This window comes from Phascolarctos cinereus, unplaced genomic scaffold (assembly GCF_003287225.1).
Source record: "Phascolarctos cinereus isolate Bilbo 61053 unplaced genomic scaffold, phaCin_HiC Scaffold_4;HRSCAF=312, whole genome shotgun sequence".
NCBI lineage: Eukaryota > Metazoa > Chordata > Mammalia > Diprotodontia > Phascolarctidae > Phascolarctos > Phascolarctos cinereus.
In genome coordinates, this window is record NW_027555847.1 from 393,080,327 (window position 1) to 393,102,853 (window position 22,527).

Sequence of the window (22,527 nt, forward strand, 5' to 3'; positions counted from 1 at the left end):
ACTTGTCACCTTCCAGGTCTTCCAGGTTCAAATGTTCATCTATCCCTGAGGAGGTCTCCTCTACTACTGGACCTCTCCCTTATTGTTTTTTGTCTTGAGTTATCAAAAAAGGAAAAATGACAACTCTAGACCATTTTAAAAATGCTTTCTTAATGTTGCTGGACTTTTTATATCACTGTCACCTCCCAATAAGCTCCCCCTTACAATATAACCTTCCTTCCCCTTATGACAAAGTGTAGTTTAACAGAACAAATCAATATGTTGACCACATTTCACAGTGTCTGCTTCATTGGGCATCTGTAGCCTGCCACCTTTCTATCAAGAGGGAGGAGCTATGCTTCATCTTCAGCCCTCCAAGGGCAAGTAGTCATTGTTGTTATTTAGTCATTTTTTTCTCTTGTATTCAACTCTTTGTGATCCCATTTGGGGTTTTCCTGGCAGAGATACTGGAGTGCTTTGTCATTTCCTTCTCTTACTCATTTTACAGATGAGGAACCTGAAGCAAACAGTGTTAAGTGACTTACCCGGGGTCACACAGCTACTACTGACACTACTAAGTGTCTGAGGTTTGAACTCAGGAAAACGAGTCTTTCTGACTCCAGGATCAACACTCTATCCACTGCGCTACCTAGCTAATTTTTTAGTGATTTTTCCTTTATACCATGGTGGTCAGTGTGTATACTATTCTCTTAGTTCTGATTCACTCTTCTTTGGATTTCGTACAAATCATCATAAGTTTCTCTGAATAATTGTTTCATACGTCACAATTTGTTTGGCCATTTTCCAATTAGTCAATTTGTTTTTACTTTTTCACTCAGTACTGCCGGGTTCAGGGGATGAACAAGTTAGCCACTTTCTTATTTTGGTTGAACTCAAAGGTTTATTGGTCGCCACCTAGACAGTGTCAATCTACTTTTAAAAAATATTCATATCAATTTCCAGTGATTCCACTCACATAGAATCCTCCCTTGTAACAAGGAAGCGTAGTTAAGCAAAACAAATGAATGTGTTGACCTTATCTACTAATGTATGTGTCATTCTGTGTCTTTATCCCATTCCCTCCATGTCACACTGCATCATCAGCCTCCTGAAATCGTGATTGGGTGATGTGTTTATCAAAATTCCAAAGTCTTTCAATATTGCTTTCCTTTACGTTATCAGTTAGTCTCCTTTGTCAAGTGTGTACCTCGACTGTCATTCTTTGACTGAAGTTTATCATACATAACAAAGATATTCTGTCCCTTGGCGTTATACTTCAGCTTAGCTCTCAGAGTAGAAGAGTCAAGAACTCCCTTTGAAGAATCCAACTACTTCCTAGTCCTTGACATCTTATTTTAAACTAATTAGTCAATAAGCATTTATTAATTACTTATCGTGTGCAAAGCACTGTGCAAAGCCCTGGGAATACAAAGACAGAAATGAAACTGTCTTGTCTTTAAAAAGCTTTTGTTCTATCTGGTGAGACAGCAAGCATGTACAAAATACTGTGTATAAAAAGTAATTAGGAGGGAATTTGGTGGGGCAGAGATTAGGGAGTGTGGGAAGCATTCTGGGTGATTTGGTAATGTTAAAGTGTTAGATAATTGTCATAGTGTTTTAGAAAATATGGCTGATATAAGTGACAAATGCAAACAGAAGCTCCATGTTAAGAAATAGATTGATAGAGTAGGAAAAGAACTAGTAGTAGACTTAGAAGTACTGGGTTTGAGTCTCTGCTCTAAATATGTGACTGTGGATAAGTTAATTGATTTATTTGAGCCATCATTTCCTCATCTGTAAAATGGGTTATAATAACATACTATGTATCCTATAGACTTCTTATAAAGAAAGTATAATACAAATGTGATATATCATCATCATCATCATCATTACATCATTCTGGCAGTGCCCCTTTTCCTTTTGTTACTACTTTTATCCCTGGTGCCATGCTTATTACATGGTTATGAAAAAGTATTATGTATTGTATTACATGTATTATATTGTATTATGTAAATATTGTATGTATGTATTGTATTATGTAAACACTTTAGAACTCTTACAACAACACAATCATAGGATTTAGAGCCAAAAGAAACCTTAAAAACCATTAGTCTAACCCTCTAATTTTACAAATAAAGGAACTAAGAGTCAAATTATTTATCTAGAGTCACACAGGTCAGGCAGGATTCAAACTTGAACCCTCTGACTCCAGACCAGGTCCCTCTTGTCCCTACTCATTCAACAGCACTTGTATAACATTACCTTTAACTCTTGCAAGTTCTCCATGTTTGCCCGTCAAGATTCTTTGCCACACGGATAAGTGCCCTCTGAGGATGCTCTTCATTTTGCATGAGAATCACACTGATGTTTCAGCCTGTGCAAGTTTTTGATAAAAGAAAACCATTTAGAGACTACGTTAAAAGATCTTGAGGCATTATGTTGTGGGGGTTTTGACACAACACAGTCTTTTTTTATCTTTCAATGTGGGGAAAACCTCAGTAGAGTAGATTTTAGCTCTGCCTCTGTCACTAATTAGTTAATGAACCATTTGTTAATGCTCTGGGCTCCATTGGGTCATAGAATTTATTTTATTTTTACATTCAATTTTATTTTATTTTCAGTTTCAAATAATTGTCTCCCTCCTCCGTACCCCCCACCCATTGAGAAGGTAAGGTAAGAAAAACAAAATCCAATATAGATAACGCGCAGTCATGTAAAACAAATTCCTGCATGAGCCATGTCAAAAAACAAAGAGAAAGAAAGACAAGAAAATATGCTTCAATATACAGTCTACCTCCATCAACTCTCCGTCTGGAGGTGGATAGCATCATTCATCATGAGTTCTTTGGAATCTTGGTTGGTCACTCTGTTGACCAGAATTCTTAAGTTTTTGAAAGTTGATGATCTTTAAAATATTGTTATTATTATAGAAAGTGTTCTCCTGGTTTTGTTCATTTCACTTTGTATCAGTTCATACAAGTCTTCCCAGGTTTTTCAGAAACCATTTCCTTTAACATTTCTTAGAGCACAATAGTATTCAATCACATTTATATACCATAACTTGTTCAACCACCCCCCAATTGATGTGTTCCTTCAGTTTCCAATTTTTTGCCACCACAGAAAGAGCTGCTATCTATAGTTTTGCACATATGGGTCCTTTTCCTTTTACTTTGGTCTCTTTAAGGTATAGACCTAGTAGCAGTATCACTGGGTCAAAGGGTATGTACAGTTTAATAGCTTTTTGGGTATAGTTCCAAATTGCTTTCCACAATAGTTGGGCCACTTTACAGCTCCACCAACAGTACATTAGTGTACCTGTTTTCCAACAGCCCCTCCAGCATTTGTCATTTTCCTTTTTTGTTAACTTCGCCAATCTGATGGGTATGAGGTGGTAGGGGCATAGAATTAAGAGCTGAAAGTGATCACAGTGTTCAATGGATCCAGCTCCCTGTTTTTTTCTTTTTCTTTTCTCTTCCCTTCTTCTCTCTCTCTCTCTCTCTCTCTCTCTCTCTCTCTCTCTCTCTCTCTCTCTCCGTCTCTTTCTTAGATTGGGTCTCCCTATATCCCTAAGCTGGAAGTGCAGTGGACCTGATCCTGCTACTGATTAATGCAGGACGTTTAGCCAACTCACTTTCTGCCCTCGGCTCATTTGCCCTTCCTTAGGCAACCTGGTAGACTCCCCCTCCACCCACCCTAAGTATCTCACCATATTATGCCAAACTTAGTATGGACATCTGATTGGCTTAAAACGCTGCAAGCAAGAACCCCAAACTAAATGCTCTGCTAGCCTCAACCTCCCTGGTAACAGGGATTGCAAATGTGTTCCACCATATTAGTCAAACCCCTTATTTCACAGATGCAGAAACTAAAGCCCAGAGAGATTAAATGATTTGTCCAATTTCACACAGATAAATTAATAGAAGGACCAGAAATGGAACTCAGGCCATAGGATTCTAAATCCAATTACTTTTCTCCCCCCTGGGTTATATATACTGTTTAACAGTTTATTCAGCTACAAAATGAGGAATTTGGATTAGATCATTTTAAGGTTCTTTCCTACTCTAAAATTCTATGAATTTGTGACTCTCTGATTCTCTCTCCTTGTTATGTTGCTTTTTCAGGATAATGATGGCTCTTAAGGCTCATCAAGGGTTCTACCTGGAGCTCCATACTAAGGCAGTACACTTATCAAAAAGATGTTCTAGGATATAAAGTTAATTTGGCTGTTTAAAACTAAAAAAAAAATCCTTCCCATTTCTGTCCCACAAGACTCAGGCTACGTTATTATGATTTCCTCAACCATGATGAAGTGTGATTGATAATGAGATTGAAAGAACGGTCAAGGATGACTCTGAGTTTGTGTACCCAGGTGATAGGGAAAATGGTCATATCTATAGAAAAACAAAGGTAGGAAAAAGGGTAGGATTTTGGGGAAAGATAATGAATTTTCTTTTAGAAATATTGAGTTAATTGATCAAAGGAAACAGGGATGTTTACCATGGAGAAGAGAACATCATGTTAGATGAAATGATGGTCATGTTCAAGTATCTGAAGGGCTATCAACTGAACAAAGGACTCATTCTACTTAATGCCAGAATGGGGGAGGGGGGAGTGGAAGTTGTGAAGGGACAAATTTAGGCATGGAAAGAGAGAAAAAACAAGCTTTTTTAGATTTAGAGCCATCCCAAAGGGACAGGCTCAAGAAACAGTGAGCTCCTCTCATGGCAAGTCTTGGAACCAAAGCTGAGTAATGACTTGTTCGGGATGTTGACAAGAGGATTCTTGATTCTTGTTCGGGGATGGTTTTACTAGATGGTTCCCTGGGATCCCTTTGAGCTCTAAACTTATGTGATTCTATGAAGGGATTGGAATTTTTCCAGCCTGATTTTTCACTGGTCAGTGCTGCCCATCTGCAAAAGCTATTATCTTTTTTTTTTCTTTTTGGTGAGGCAATCAGGGTTAAGTAACTTCCCCAGGGCTGCAGAGCTAGTAAGTGTCAAGTAAGTATCAGGTGTCTGAGGACAGATTTGAACTCAGTTCCTCCTGACTCCAGGCCAGAGCTCCATCCACTGTGCCATCTAGCTGCCCCCTAAAATCTGATCTTTTTTTTCAAGGCAGTGGGGTGAAGTGACTTGCTCAGGGTCACACAGCTAGTAAGTATCAAGTGTCTGAGGCCAGATCTGAGCTTAGGTCTCCCTGAATCCAGGGCTGGTGTTCTATCTACTGCACCATCCAGCTGCCCCCAAAAGCTGTTATCTTTAGTATTTAGGAAGTCCCTTGCTAGTCTTAGAAACCAGAGGAATACCAGTCAAGTCAACAATATTTCTCCCCACCCTCTCACCCCAATAGAAATAGTTTGAGTGATGCCACACAAGGGAGAGCAAGTGTTTTCTACTTACCTCCTTATATTTAATGCCTTCTGTTATTTTTCCTCAACTAACCTTATGAAACCCCTCAAACCCTGGAAGAGATCTAACATGTCAGCTGCTTTGCGGAGGGCAGGGTTGGGGAGGAACATGTTAAATCAAACAGGAAATTAAGTGAACTACACATCAGGCATGGAATTTATTTAAAAAAAATTCCCTTGTTCAAATTGCATTCCTGAATGTAAGCCAAAAATCAATCCCCTCTTGGTAGAATGGAGTGAGTACCAGATTTGGAGTCCAAAGATCTGTGTTCAAAAGTGCAGCTTTGCTTAGGCACATTCCTCTCTGAGTCAAAGTTTCCTCACTGGTGAAATGAGAAGATGGAGTTAAATAACCTCTAAGGTGACTCAATAGATGCTTTAAAGAATTACTTTTCCAGACTTTTAGCTTTTGTTCCATTTCCATTTTGAAAAGTAACTCAACTTAACAAATTTAATCATGAGGGATTTCTTTTATCTATATATCCAAAGTAATTGCTGCACTGAACTTACACTTTCAGTGGGTGGATTTATGGAGTATAAATGTGATAAGGAACAAGAAGTCATTAAGTTAAGTGTTCTTTAAACCATTTATCAGCCCATTTTTCCAGCTTATGTTTAGTAGATAACTGTACTTGTAGGCAACATTAGCAGTCTGGTAAACACCAAAAAGTTCTGAATTCTCAACCACATGTGTGTGTGTGTGTGTGTGTGTGTGTGTGTGTGCGTGTGTGTGTGTGTGTGCGTGTGTGTGCTTGCGCACTGAAAGAAATATCCTGAGATATATGAGGACTCAGTATTCTTTATGTCAAGAAGACCACTGACATAGTTCTTTGTATTCTACCATTCTTCTTCTCTGATGCGTGCTTTGAGTTGTATGCTAGGAATTGGTAAATAGTGGAATTAAATCATAAATATAGCTGGCATAAATTAGAACACTAGGAAGGGCTTATCACAAGAAACATTTAATCTGTTGCCTTAAATTTATATCTTCTCTGACTCTTTCTTAACCCTAAAATGGGAACGGAAGTAATTAATTTTTAAAAGTTTCTTTATCCAAAAATATCTTTTAGTCCACAATTTTAACTGCTTCCTCAGCTCTTACCATTTTTGCCCATACTACCTTCCTCCCTACTTCCCTCCCTCCTTCCTTTTACCATTGACTTCCTTAGCCTTTAAACTCAGAGGAACAGTCTGTGGGATAGTAGGGTTGTTGCTGTTACCCCACCTGTAGCTGTAGCCATGATTCCCGAAGCTTTTTATTTGAGCACCAACTGTGTGCTTAAACCATCCTCCATGACATGCTCTAATGTCTCATCTATCCAACTTTATCAGGCAATGAATTGTTACTTATAAGTGAATTTTCCAGACAAATGAAGATTACTCCTCAAAGTACTAACGCTTTTTTCTTTGAATGTTAAATTTGCAATGCAATGGTAATTGTTAGCATTTACATAGTGCTTTAAGGTTTACAAATATCATCTCATTTGATCCTCACAACAACTTGGGAAGTAGGTGCTATTATTATCCCCATTTTACAGATAAGGAAACGGAAGCAAGTAGAAATTAAGTGACTTGTCTGGGGTCCCACAGCTAGGAAGTGTCTGAGGCCAGAGTTGAACTCTGACTTTCCTGATTCCAGGTTCAGTGTTCTCTCCACTGAGCCAACTCTTCCTTGTCTTTTTAAATAGATTTTTTTGTTTGTTTATTTCAGCTAGACCTGTGATCTTATCATGGTGGGGAATTTCCAGAATGGAAACTAGAAAGCTGGAAAACTCTTTTATGTTGTGTAATCTTCAAAGAATTGCACTGGATACTAAGAGGATAAGTGATTTGCCCAATTTACAGAGCTTATGTCTGTTAAAAGCAGGACTTGAACCAGGTCTTCCAATCCAGCTTTCCATCCATTCACCATGCTCCCTCTCATTGAATGTTTTATTCTCCATGGGAATGAATCATGAGTGAGAAGTCCCTTTTTGTCCATCCTTCAGCAAGACATCTGTCTGTATCAGGTCCCAGCCCCAACACCCAGAAATCACACTAGAAGTCGGAGATTACCTCCCATTTACATTGCATACATCTCATATGTACATGGTTTGCATTTGAACGGGAGCTCCTTGAAGATCTTACCTAGGCCTTTCTTTGATCTTCAATGCTTAGTACAGTACATATTACATATTAAGCACTTAATAAACATCCATTGACTGCTTCTTAGACTGTGTGATAGGCAGGTTACATGTTAAAATATATTTTATTTCATTCAATTCATTCATTATATATATTTCATTTCTGCAATCATTATCTGCAGTATCTCCCAAATATAGTAGACAACATTGTACAGTACAGAGTACTGCCTCTGGAGTCAAAAGATCTGAATTCAAATCCCATTTCTTATGTTTGCTCCAAGCCACATTACCTCACTAGGACTAAATTTCCACATCTGTAAAATGAGAGGGTAGGTCTAGATGGCTTCTGAGGTCCCTTCTAGATCTCTAATCGTATGATATCTTCCTCTTCCAATTTGTTATTCTTATCATCTATGGGCTGGTAAAACCAAAACACCAAATTTGCTCAAATTATGTGCAAAACAGGAGTGAAAATTTCTAAGTGAGTGCCTGTCTTATAAAGTGCATGAGTATTAGTGTGTAGAGGTTTGGTAAGGCAGTAGGAGAAAGATTATTAAAGGGCCTCAAAAGCTGAGTTAAAGAGTTAGGATTTGATTCGATAGGCAATAGAGAGCCATTACAAATTCTTTAACAAGGGAGTTATATGAGATGTATTGTCCGAAAAAATTAGCTGGTGGGGTGGATCAGTGGTTCTGATGGATTAGATGGGGAGATAGAGAGGAAAATAGAGTCAGGGAGTATAGTGAGATAGTGCCAAGCCAGGTGCGAGGTTATGAGGGCTTAAACAACAAAGTGGGAACATAGAAAAATGGAAGGATATAGGAGATCCCCACTTTCATCTAGTCCTGTCTCTTCGCCCACCTCCACACCATATGAAAGGTACTCTCAGTTTGGAGAAATAGCAAATCAATGAAAGGTGTCAGAGGTTATACACCTAATCACAATAGCAGGAATAATAATACTGAATATTTATTTAGCATTTTAAGGTTTGCAAAACATTTTACATATATACACATACATACACATATTTTAGTTAATCTTCACACAACCAACCCTATGAGTTAGGTACTGTTATTATTCTCATTTGAGAGGATAAGAAAACTGAGGCTCATAGAATTGATAGTGTTAAGAGTCAGGATTCAGACCCAAATTCTTCCAAGTCCAATGCTCTTTCAACTACACCATGATGGTAGGAAGCATCACATTTCTCCATGCCCACTCTTTTCATTGCTGTTAGCAATAACCACCCTATCTTTACCCTCTTGTGGGAGTGTGAAGAGGCATTAGAATCACCAGGCAGTTTTCTGCCATTCTCCCACACCCCAGAATGGCAGCATGGAGCCTTAAGTTCTGGAATAATCTACTGAGTTAGGATAGTAGGATTCATTCCATGGAAACATGCCCACACAGCTGCCTGAAGACACAATGGATGTGACGGTGAAGGTCATGTTAGCAACAACTATTCTAATAGCCCTTTAGAAATCTGTCCCCCAACAAAATCTTACTATTCTAGGCAAATTTTTTTGGTGTAATCTGCTATTCCCATGGTAGCATTGACTCAGAAGTTCCATTACCACAGCTGTATGTAAAAGCAACTTATTTTAATACTGGTCTGATCCATGACAAAAGTCATGGGAGCAGATTCAAATGAAGGTTGTTGGGTATTCAGCATGGCCACCCACAAATACAGGCTGCACTCCTGTAAGGGGAACCCTTTGAAGGGGGAAAAAATAGGACTACATGAAAACACAAATAGAAGAACTCTGTTTTCAAGAAGACTTATAATTTAGATCTAATTAGCTTTGTGACATTGGGTTATTCAATTAATCTGTCTGGGTTTAGTTTCTCCTCTGTAAAATAAGGAGCTTGATATAAATTATATCTCTGAACCCTTCCAGCTCTGAAATTCTATGATAAATCTTTGCCCAAGATGAGTGACCATTTTCTTATCTATCTATTGTCTGTCTATCTGTCTGTCTGTCCGTCCGTCCATCCATCCATCCATCCATCCATCCATCCATCCATCCATCCATCTATCTATCTATCATCTATCTATCTATCTATCTATCTATCTATCTATCTATCTATCTATCTATCTATCTATCTATCATCTATTTACATACACATTTTGCTTAAAGCAAGGTGGATTTGCACTTTGGCCTGTTAAACCTTTGAATCTATTGACAGAACCAGGCATTAAAGAGGTGCCCATGGTTCCTCTGAACAATACTTTGCCTCTGACTACACATGTATAACCTGTATCAAGTTGCTTGCCTTCTCAATGAGGGTGGGTGGGGAGGGAGGAAGGGAGAAAATTTTGAACCCAAAATTTTAAAAACAAATGTTAAAAATTGTTTTCACATGCAACTGGGAAATAAGATATACAAGAAATGGGGTATAGAAATCTATCCTGCCCTACAGGAAAATTGAAGGGGAAGGGGATAAGAGAAGGGGGGCAGAGATAGAAGGGAGGGCAGATTAGGAGAAGGGGTACTCAGAATGCATGCCATCTTGGGGTGGGAGGAGGGACAAGATGGGGAGAAAATTTGGAATTCAAAATCTTGTGGATGTGAATGTTGAAAACTAAAAATAAATAAATTAAAACAGTACTTTGCCTCCATCATAGAGGTTCTCCTTACCCAGAAGCAAGAGATACTTTAAAGGTCAACAGGAGAGGTGGTCCCAGGCAAGGCACTAATGGTACCCTCGTCTATGGACCTAGGATCATGAAGTTAGACATGCAAGGTATAGTAGAGGTTGTCTGCTAAACCCTTGATTTCAAGAGAATAGTAATAGTGCTGGGTTAATAGTGCAGAAGTACAACTGACTTGACCCACTCCTGTGCCCTTGGCACAAGAAGAAGAGGAGAAAGCCAGGTCTTCCTGGAACAATCATAGGATTTAGAGTCTGAAGAGACCTTAGAAAGCATCTAATCCAGGGTAATTAACATGGCCTTCTTGCACTGGTCTTTAAAAAAATTTTTTTGACCACTTTATTTCAAAATAACTGGGTTGAAGGGATTTTTTTGTATTTTGGTACTTTATTTTATGCATTTAAAAACATTATTTTGAGAAGAGGTCCATAAGCTTCTTTAGACTGCTAAAGGGGGTCCATGATACCAAAAAAAAATGTTAATAATCCATGATTCAAGTTCAACCCCCTCATTTTCCAGATAAGGAAACTAAGGTCCCAGGAAATGTGATGGCCCTAAACTTAAGCTGCTGATAAGTAAGTGGAGAAGTGGATAGAGCACCAGGCCTGGAGTCAGGAAGACTCATCTTCCTGAGTTCAAATCCGGCCTCAGATACTTAGTAGCTGTGTGACCCTGGGCAAGTCACTTAACCCTGTTTGCCTCAGTTGGGGCAGCTAGGTGGTGTAGTGGGTAGGGTGCTTGAGCCTGCAGTAAGGAAGACTCACTGTGTGACCTTGGGCAAGATAGTTAACCCTGTTTGCCTCAGATTCCTCATCTGTAAAATGAGCAGGAGAAGGAAATGGCAAACTACTCCAGTTTCTTTGCCAAGAAAACCCCAAATGGGGTCACAAAGAGTCAGACACGACTAAAACAATTGAACAATAACAAAGTAGGAACAGATAGGGCTCAAACCCAGGTCCTCTAACTATAAACTGAATGTTTTTTCCTACACCATACTGCTTTCCTTGTACCATGGTGCTCTGATGTTTTCTGCCAGATTCCTGAGAGGCTTGTTTCCCTCTTCTTTTGCCTTTCTCAGCTTCCCAGTCTTCTCCCTCTGGCTGGTCTGGTTCACCAGTCTTCCTTCAAAGCAGGCTGGCTCAGGGTGGGCACCAGATGTTCTGAGAAGGAAATCAAATCATGGTTCTGTTTTCTACTTCATCTATGACAGACTAAATTGAGATTGAGCCTGTTTAAAAGCAATTATCCTTGTCAGAAGGACAGAGTATTAATTTTCTCTAGGAGACAGCTTCAACAAACATTCCCAGAAACTTCCAGGCAAACAGAGGCATAAACAAGTCACAGCTGCTGGTGGAAGTCAATACGATACAGTCTGCCTAGCTCATTGGAAAGTTCCTCTCCCCTTCACAAAACCCACATGCCCAGGAAAACCAAGTCATAGGAGAAAGTGTGGTGAGAAATCTTGGTCACCTGTGCAGAGGAATATATGTTTTCAGGTCACTTGGAAGACTCAGAATGTCATCCATTCAGAAAACATTGTGTGCAGAGCACTGTGCTAGACACTGGGAGAGATGAAAAGTTTAGATAAAATTCAGTTCTTGTCATCATCATCACCATCATCATCATCATCATCATCATCATCATCATCATCATCATCAACTGACATCAATTGTGCTTCAAAGTTTGTGCAGTGATTTACACACATACCAACCTCTATTCAGCAGCTGAGCTGATTTTTCTAAAGCTCAGACCTGACAGTGCTACCTTCCTACTGGTTTCTTGAGTTGGAGGTTGAGACTTAAGTGATTTTTCCACTGAACACACAGCTAGCAAGTGTTGTGGAATTTAGTGTAGCGAGAGGATTTTTTGTTGTTCAGTCATTTTCAGTCATGTCTGATTCTTTGTGACCCCTTTTGGGGTTTTCTTGGCAAAGATATTAGAGTGGTTTGCCGTTTTCTTCTCTAGCTCATTTTACAGATGAGGAAACTGAGGCAAGCAGAGTTAATTGACTTCCACAAGGTCACACAGCTAGTAAGTATCTGAGGCCAGATTTGAACCCAGGTCTTCCTGATTCCAGGCCTGGCACTCTATCTACTGCGTCACCTTAGCTACCTTGTAATAGGAGGCTAAGCCACAATAAATAAATCCTACTTCTTATTGCCCCTAGAACAAATACAAGCTCCACTATTTAAGCTCATCACAACTTAGATTCAACCCCCTTTTCCAGACTTATTGTTAATTACTCCACTTTATACACGCTGTTATCCATCTAAATTGACTTTCCTGATGTCCCTCCCGCATGATATTCCATCTCTTATCTCTGTGTCTTTGTACAACCTGTCCCCTCCTGCCTGGAATGCTATAATCCCCGCCTCTGGCTCTTCAACTTCCTAGCTTCCTTCAGAGGATCACTTAAACACCACCTTCTATGGGAGGTATTTCCTGATTGCTGTAAAAACTAGAGCTTTCATCGCCTCCCCCCAAAAAAAAGTTTCCTGGTGTTTATTTTGTATTTACATACTCACATGAATATAAATATATATACACATGCATATACATATACATGTACATATACATATACATATACATATACATATACATACACATATATATGAGTGGAGATGTGTTTATATACATAATTATGTACGTGAGTATAGATATCTAGATAGTCTCCCCACAAAAAAGTGTAAGCTCCTTGAGGACAGGGTTTGTTTCATTTTTGTCTTTATATTCTCAACACCTCACACAGTGCCTGGCACATAGTAGGTGCTTCATAAATGCCTTCTGACTAATATGTTGCTTCATTTGACATATTTCCCATTTCTTCAAGCACAACAACAATGTCATCTGATTCTCTCAATAACCCTCTAAGGGAGAAATAGGACATAGCGCTAGCTTGGAATCAGAGGACTTAGTTTCAGATCCCACCTGTGATATTTCATGTGTGACCTTGGGCAAGAAGGGAAATAAAGTGGGTCTCTCAATTTCTTCAGCTGTAAAATAAGGCCATTGAAATTAGATGGCCTCGGAGGTCCCTTCCAGTTCTAATCAATGTTACTATGACCCACGAGTTATTTGTATCTCTATTTTATAGGAGAAGTGCTGAGGTTCAGGAATTAAGTGATGTTTCCCACTGCACACATGACTAGTAAATGTCATGGAACTCAGTGTCATAGAGGGATAAGGCACAAAACCAGATAATTATAATGCATAGTATCATACAAGTGCATTAGAGAATTGCAAAAGAGTGTCCTTCATGAGGTCTGAGAGGAAGGCCCTCATCTAATAATGATGCCTCACATTTATATTGGTGCACGTTTGATGTCTACTATTTCACTTGATCCTCACAATGACCTTGTGAAGTTGGCAGGCAAGCATTACAACAGCTGTTTGATAGAAGCAAAAGTGGAGACATAGATTGATTTATTTAAGTTCTAGTCCCTCTGGAAAGATCACTGGATGAGTCCTAGCATCAGCTCATCATAATAGAATGGTTTATTTTTAAAGCCAGACCCAGGAAAGCCATCTTCTAGAAGCCCAGACCAAGAAGGTCTCTTATTCTAAAAAAGTATATAAGAATAAGTCTGCAACCCAAGATTAAGTTAAGCAATGATTGATAAATATGACTACTACCTTCACACTAATGTGAGGCAGCTAAGTGGCACAGTGAACAGAGTTCAAGGCTTGGAGTCAGGAAGACCTGAGTTCAAATTTGACCTCAGATACTTACTAGCTGTGTGACCTAGGTAAGACACTTAACCTTTGTTTGCCTCAGTTTCCTCACCAGTAAAATGAAGATAAGAGCATTTACCTCACAGGGTGGCTGTAAAAATAAAATGACATAATATTTTAAAGCACTTTGCAAACTTTAAAGCATTATATGTTTTAGATATTATTAGTGTTTACTTAAGTATTCATTTTTAAATCTTGCTTTCAATTTTACCTTTCTGTATGTCTTCTAGATAGCAATCAACTAAATATAACAGCATGGATATATTTTTATAAGCAAATTATATTTTCATGTTCATAAACTTATCCTTTTCGTTCCCGAGATGGTTTAACCATTTGTCCAGTGCCACACAAATTGAAGGAATGATGCTTGGGAAAGAAAGCCAACTTTTAGAAGATACTGCTCACAAAGCTGTCCTTTTAAGTGAAGGAAAAATTTGCATCATCTGTGTCATCCTTCTATCTACTGAGCTAGATCATAGATCGGGGGCAACTAGGTGGCACAGTGGATAGAGTGCCAAGCCTGGAGTCAGGAAGACTTGAGTTCAAATGCGTTCTCAAACACTTATGAGTTGTGTGACCCTGGGCAAGTCACTTAACCCTGCTTGCCTCAGTTTCCTCATCTGTAAAATAAGCTGGAGAAAGAGATGGCAAACAACTCCAGTATCTTCGTCAAGAAAAGCCTGAATGGGGTCATGAAAAGTCAGACGTGATTGAAATGACTAAACAACAACAACAATAAAGATCACTGAGTCCCCCTATAAGGCAACCTAGCTCTAGTTGGACAGACAGAGTGGTTAGTCTAGAAAGGAAGTAAAATCATGGACATTTTCTAATTCGTTCATGGCAGACAAATTTGTGAAGTAATAGGCAGGAGTTCAATGAAGTAGATCAGAATATGGTTGTGTAGACAACTCACCTGCTGTTGCCCCTGCTTAGGAGCTTAAAAAATTTCTTCACCAAGACTTACATGAACTGATGCTGAATGAAGTGAGCAGAACCAGGAAGACATTGTACACAGTAACAGCAACATCGTGTGATGATCAACTATGATTGACTTAGCTCTTCTCAGTAATACAATGTCCAAGACAACTCCAAAAGACTCATGATGGAAAAATGTCCATATCCAGAGAAAGAGCTATGGAATCTGAATGCAGATCAAAGCATACCATTTTCACTTTTGGGGGTTTTTTTGTGGCTTTCCCTTTTTGTTCTGTTTCGTCTTTCACAATATAACTAATGTGGAAATTGTTTACATGATTACACATGTATAACCTATATCAGATAGCTTGCCATCTTGGGGAAAAGGATGAGAGGGGGGAGAAAAATTTGAAACTCAAAATCTTAAAAAAAAAATGAATGTTGAAAACTATCTTTACATGTAATTGGAAAAAACAAAATATTATTTACCAAAAAAAAAAAATCTTCACCTTATCAAGTTTACTATCTCTGCTTTTACCTGAATAACCTTCTCCTATTTTCACTACCCTTACCATTATTCTGTCCTTGATTTCTCAAGTTAGCTTGCTCCCCTCCAAACACTTTCCCCTCCACTTCATATATTTTCTGATGCCTACAAAAGGTATGCCTTACTTTAGGACAAATAGAAATGGGGACCACTAATAATGAGATAAGACTCCTGGCTGTCACATATTGACTTGGTTTTAAAATATAATATTATCTGTGTATGACTGTATTTTTATTTATTGTCTTAAATATTTCCCAATTACAATTTAATTGGTTCAGCCTGCACTCAGGAGTGTTTCATTCAGTGTTTGATACACCTGTTCTTGAAACAATAGATATGCTCTTAAAAGCCTGTGGTTGCATTAAATTTTAGTAGATTGAATTACTTGAATGCACTAGCACTCACTGTTGAAAGGAAATAGGAAGTCTAATGTTTTGCAAAGCCAAGAATACCTTGGAAAATGCATGATAAGTCTTTATTTACATTTTTTCTAAGGCAAGATTTTCATATATTTGGACTTTTAGAAATCTGGCAGCACATGAGCTGTAATTATGCTTGATTTGGACGATTAGATATTTGTGGAAAGGTAATTAATTCACAGAGCCTTCACCTTTGACATTAAGGGAGGCTCTGTGGGTGCAATATAAAACTCTGACTCTAGATTTCACTCAGAGAAATCATGGATGGGACTCTTTGACATACTGAAGTGCAGGCTGGTGGGGTGGGGTGTGGTGTGGTTCTTTTTTGTTCCAAGGCACACAGAGGCATATTCTTATGAATATTGGCAGGAGCATCGCCATATTGCACTGCTCTAGGTCTGGGCCATGGGACGATGTTATTGGCAAAACAATGTTATGATCACATGCATGGCTGGTTGTTCCAATAATAAAGTGCCTTGTTCAATATCCAACACAGGCTTGTCTGACATTGAGTCCCTGATGTTCCAGAATCATGCAAAAACAAGGCTGTAGCAGAGAATGAAAGCCCTAATCTCACAGAAGAGAGCACAAAGGTCTCTGGATTCTTAGAATTCTGTTTTTCTTAACCTTTTGGAAGACTGAATCCAAAGCTAGTAGAGAATTACTCCTTGCCCATTTCATTGAGATTTGATGTTTTCATTTTCTCATACAACTGTGCACTTACCTAGAGACCTTGGGACACTTCATATAAATTGCCTATATCAATTATAATAGCATTCCCCAAATAAAAATGACCACTCTTACCTGCTGTCATCTCTGTTAGGTCAATATTCCTTCATTGCCATACTCCTCTGGGGTTTTTTCCCAATATTTCTTTCTTTCTTTTTCCTTGTTTCCAATTCTTAGTTTTAATACTAAAGCTTAACACTAAAAGTTTGAAAAATGATATTGATGGAAACATTATAAGTGGATAGTTCCTTAGAATTCCGGTTCTTTTGTGTTTATTAAATTGTATTCAAGTAACAAACCTTAATTTTATTTCTTCCTCTCCTTTCCCCCATTGAAAAAAAGAAAAGGAAAAGCAAAATCCTCATGCCAAACATGCATAGTCAAGCTAAATTAATTCTGAACAGATTGCTCAGTCTTTATAGACCTGGTATTACTGGGGTTAATGAGAGAGATGGGAAGATCTGTTTCTTTAGGAACATTCTGTAGTCCAAATGAGCAGCTAGAATGAGTCTGCTCGTGTTTTATGGAGAATAGGGGACCCTGATCTAGTATTTGAAATAAGTATTCATCCATTTTTGAGCTTTTCTGAGATCCTCTTTATTCCCCTGCAATTCTGCTATATCTCTCTTCTAAGGTCATCCTATCTCTGTACTGGTTTCTGTCTGAGCCAAAGGGCTCTTCCTTATATTTCGGGCTGGAAGTTGGGCTAGTCATCTAGTGAGCAGTGAATTTTTATTTCATACACAACCCCTCTTTACTTTTCCTAAAAAAAATTTCTTTACAAAAATTCATATGGGGAACACTTGTTTTTAAATTTTGATTTCTCGTTTTTGATCCTCTGGATTTTTTTAAACAGTGCTTTCTAGTCTTTCATTTCTTTTCCAACAAAAACATATCTTGTGGTATTTCCTCAGGAAATGTCTACTCTAAAAATAGCACTTTTAAAATCATATTGTAATTTTGGGAGAGCAGCATTCCCTCATTACAGGAAAAAAAACCCTACTACAACAAATTGCTATGAAAAGAATTATGTGACCTTAATGAGCTATGCCACCTGTCTACTTCAACAATAATGTTATTTTTGAGAGGGGAAAAAATCAGTCCCCACTACAACTGAAATCTATCTGCTATCCATAAAATTGTTCTCCCTGCTCTACCTAAGAGCTAGGTTACTCTTCTTCAGCAGCATTAAGAAAATGAATCCTTAAATCCTAGGAACTTTCTCCAAAAGACTTTAGAGATTATCTAATCTAACCTAATTTTGGAGAAGAATAAACTGAGAGAAATATAGTAATTTGTGGGTAGAGAGGTGATGCAATGGTTTAGGGCTGAAGTCAGGAAGACTCATCTTCCTGAGTTCAAATCCAGCCTCAGACAACTTACTAGTTGTGTGACCTTGGGCAAGTCACTTAACCCTGTTTGCCTCAGTTTCCTCATTTGTAAAATGAGCTGGATAAGGAAATGGCAAATCACTCCAGTATCTCTGCCAAGAAAATCCCAAAATGGGGTCATGAAGAGCTAGCTCATGACTGAAAAACAACTGAACAACAACAAAATACAGTAACTTACCAGAAATCACACAGCTTGTTAGTAACAGAAGCAGGGCTGAATTCCAGCACTCCTAATTCTGACCCTTTCCACTATGCCACACTGCTTCTCCTATAAGCATTTGAAATTCTCCATCTCAGAGAGTAAGAGTCCTGCTATGATACACTTTGGGTGACTGACAACTTGTTTTGAGTATAACAGACAGAGCAGTGAATCTCAGAAGCATAAAACCCTTGAATGTGGTTCAGTATTGTTAAGATTTGTCTACAGGGTAAAAGCCTAACATTACTCAGGTAGCCTGGAGGGCAGACTCCTCCAATAGCACCATCATTAAGGGGTTCCTTGTGTCTTGTTGAAAGTTATATATTTGAATGTCTCTGACAACTGTATTTTTTTTCCACAGGACTCTGAATCCCTTGACACCTACATTCAGAACACACTCTCTGCACTGTATCCTCCCTTTGAAGCAACAGCTGCCACTGTCCTGTGGCAGCTTTTCACTATTGTTGAAAAACTGTATGGAGGAGATGGTCTGCGTTGCCTGATTGATTTCCTTGTTCCTGCCAAGAGGATCTTACAGTGCATTCAGCAAGAAACCTGCGTAAGTCTACCTCCTTTGGCCAAAATAGAGGCTTTCTATGTTCCTGACTGGGAGAGAAGAGATAAGACAGAATAGAATCTCTTAACTGGAGAATTTTTGAGCCAAGCAAAGCGAGTTTTGGATAAGGGAGTAGTGCAAATGCTAGGCATCCGATCGATGATTGTGACAATGGACGGTTTCTAACCTTTTAAACTGGGCCAGAAATAAGAGTTGACACATAATGCTTAAACATTTGCTGCTTCCTAAATGTTGCTAAGGAAAACCATAGAGGATGTAAAAAAAAGAGAACTGTCTCCAAAGATACATCCCTAGGCAGACAAGAAGAGAACCAGCTCTCAAAGCCATGTCCTACATCTAGGACAGAGTCATTTCTGCACCGGGGTGCTAACCCTGGGGTCATTTGTTTATTGCTGGTAAAGACCTTTAGAAAAAATTTATAGAGTGCAGAATTGATGGACTGTTGAGCAATCTAAGCTTAAGGCATCCCTAGCTCAATTAAGGATGGAAGGCCTATTTTTCTTGAGTAAGTAATCCGATCTCATCAATCCAGGATTTAAATCTGGCTTGGCCTTATGGGCATCTAATATGCTGCTTCAGAAGACCTTGATCTTCCTTCTCTCTTGTTCCATCCCCAGCTTACTTCCTTGTTCCTTTTTTGCATCACAACTCTTTCCTCTGTCAACACATCTCATTGAGTTCAGGGATCAAGTCAACAAGCATTTATTAAGCTTCATGCATATTAGACAGATTAGGCCTGACTGACAGCTGCTAGATCCAGTGACATGTCACATACCAGTCTCAGTCTACCTGCTAGCTCTAATCAATTTCCTAAACCCTGATTAGTGAACTATACCTTATACCCCTCTCCAACACCACCCCTCTCAACCCCATAAGGCAAGTATTTACACAGAGCTCCTGACAAGTCAATTAATCCACATTTATTAAGGGCCTACAATGTGCCAAACACTATGTTAAGTTCTAGGTGTCACAGCACAAAGAACACTGGTTCTAGCATCAGAGAACCTGGGGTCCACTTCTGTCTCTGCCACTTACTAATTGTGTGACATCATTCTCTTTGAGCCTCCATTTCCTCAACTGTAAAATGAGGGGATTAGAAAAGATGGCCTCTGAGGGCCCTATTAGCTGTTGATCTTTGGTCCTGTTTACAATTCCATGAACATGTTACACATACATAGAAAGTTATAATCCCATATAATTTTCACTAATAATAATGGAAGGGTCATTTCATTACAGTATTTTTAATAAAGTATGGTGATGTCCAGAGAGATAGCCACTAAGCAGAGATTAAAAAGGCCCATATAGCAGTCAACAATCTGCTCAGTTCTGTCCTCCAGGTTCAGCAAGCAATAGCATAGTGACTGGAGTCACTGAGGGAGCAGAACTCTCCCTTTGCATGCCTCCAGGTTTTCCAAGGTAACCAAGGTCATATCTATACATGGCCATCCGTGTCATAAACTGGGTGGTGTAAAGCCTAGAGAGTTGTGCAGATGGCACTTCTAAGCCAGGAGCAGTTCTGGACCACCTCAACCCCAAACAGAACTTTGGAGATGGAACCTGAAAGTGGAAGAAGGGAAGGTTCAGGGGAAAAGAGAGGTGATTCCCTCAGTGGAACAAGAGTCCCTGCATTGGCTCTCAGAACCAGAAGAGAACTCAGAGGTTGTCATGGCATCCCTGACAAGTGGTCATGTACTCTCTACTCCATTGATAGGGGAACTCACTACTTCTCCAAGTGGCCCATTTCTTTTGAGGACAGGTGTCATCATTAAGGAATATTTTTTCTTCCCCTTAAGCTTAAATCTGTCTCTTTATAGGTCCACCTTTTGCTCTAATTTCTGTTCTTGGAGTCCTAGAAAACCATCTTCTAATTGGGAGTCTTTCAAACACTTGAAAGCTTCTGTCTTCTTCCCTTTTCTTCCACAGATGAAACATTCCCATTTTCTTCAATAGACCTTTCTTCACTGTGGAGGGGTGTTCAGCCCTTTCACTCTTCTCTAGACACAATCCAAGGTGTTAATGTCCTTTCTAAGAGAAAGCACCTAGACTTCAGCACGGTACTCAGGGCAGAGCAGGGTACAGGGTGGATACTGCTTCTCTTGTTCTGGACACTGCACATGCTCAGACCGCTTTAGGTTTTTGGAGGGGGCTCCCTTCAATCATGCAAGCAATTAACAGCAATCAGTAAGCTTTACAATGTTCCAGGTGCTGCGTTAAGCACTGGGGATACAAAGAAAAAGAAAAAAAATGGTCCCTGCCCTCAAGGAGCTTATTTTTTTAATAAGGAGACAACATATACACAAATAGATACATAGAAGATGTTAAGTGTGTGTGTTAAGTAATTTTTCAGTCATGTCCAACTATTTTTTTTATATTTTGCTAGGCAATGGAGTTAAGTGACTTGCCCAGAGTCACGCAGCTAGTGAGTGTTAAGTGTCTGAGGTCAGATATGAACTCAGGTCCTCCTGACTCCAGGGCTGGTGCTCTATCCACTGCGCCACCTAGCTGTCCCTATGTCCAACTCTTTGTGACCCCATTTGGGGTTTTCTTGACAAAGATACTGGAGTAGTTTGCCATTTCCTTCTCCAGCTCATTTTACAGATGAGGAAACTGAGGCAAACAGGGTTAAGTGATATTTACAAGATCACACAACTACTAAGTATCTGAGGCCAGATTTGAACTCAGGAATATGAGTCTTCCTGACTCCAGGCTGGCACTCTATACACTGTACCACCTAGCTGCCCATACATAGAAGACGGATTCAGAGTAAATGGGAGATAATCTGAAAGGAAAAGGAAGTAGCAGCTGTGGGAAATGGGAAAGGCCTCCTGCAGGATGGGCAGCAGCTGAGACTTGAAGGAAGCCAGGGATTCCAACAGTCAGAAATTAGGAGGGAGAGCATCCCAAGATGGGTAACAGCCACTGCAAAGGCATGAAGGCTGGAGATGGAACATTGTGTGAGAGGAATAACAAGTAGGATTGTATTACTGTACCATTGAGTCTGTGAAGAGGAACAAAGTATAAGATTGGAAAGCTGGAAAGCTGGCAGGTTACGAAGAACTCTAAGTGCCAAACAGAATAGCTTATTTTTTTATCCTATAGGTAAGAAGGAGTCATTAGTTTATTCTGAGGGTGTGGGGTTGACTTGGTCAGCCTTACACTTGAATTGGTAGCTGTATTGAAGATAAATTGGGGTGGAGAGATACTTGAGACGGGTAATCTGATGAGAAGGCTTTTGCAATAATTCAGGCAAGAGACAGTGAAGGCTTGAACTAGTATGGTGCCTGTGGGAGTCTAGAGAAGGGGTCATATGTGATAGATGATGTAGAGAAAGAAATGGCAAGATTTGGCAACTGACTGGATATAGGTGGGGCATGAGTAAGAGTGAAGAACTCAAGATGTCAGTCAGGTTGTGAATCTGAGTGGCTAAGAAAATGGTGGTGCCTTTGACAATAATAGAGAAGTTGAAAAGAGGGAAGATTTGGGAGGAGAGATAATGAGTTTTGTTTTGGACATATTGAGTTTAAGATGCCTATGGGGACATCCAATAAGTAATTCACTTTGCATGACCATAGCTCAGGAGAGAGATTAGGGCTGATGACAAAGATGTAGAAATCATTTTCATAAAAATGATATTTTAACCCAAGGGAGTTGATTGTGTCATCAAGCAAGAAATGATAAGAGGGAAAAGAGAAGAGGGCACAGAACAGAGGCTTGGTGGACCACCACAGTTAATGGACATGATATAGATGTAAGATTTGACAAAGAAAATGGAGAAAGAGCATTCAGAAGAGGAAAACCAAGAGAGGGTGAAGTCATGAAAACCCAAAGAGGAGAAGGAGGTGGAGGAGGAGGG

The 22,527-nt window shown here is 39.3% G+C and overlaps 1 protein-coding gene across 1 annotated transcript in view; it reads left to right on the forward strand.

Moving 5' to 3' along the window:
* PLEKHG4B (pleckstrin homology and RhoGEF domain containing G4B) overlaps window positions 1-22,527 on the forward strand; it is a 190,138-nt gene that overhangs the window by 46,189 nt on the left and 121,422 nt on the right. Inside the window, 1 exon segment of the mRNA XM_020985684.2 lies at window positions 18,459-18,656. Within this exon segment, the coding sequence (XP_020841343.1) occupies window positions 18,459-18,656 (198 nt within the window).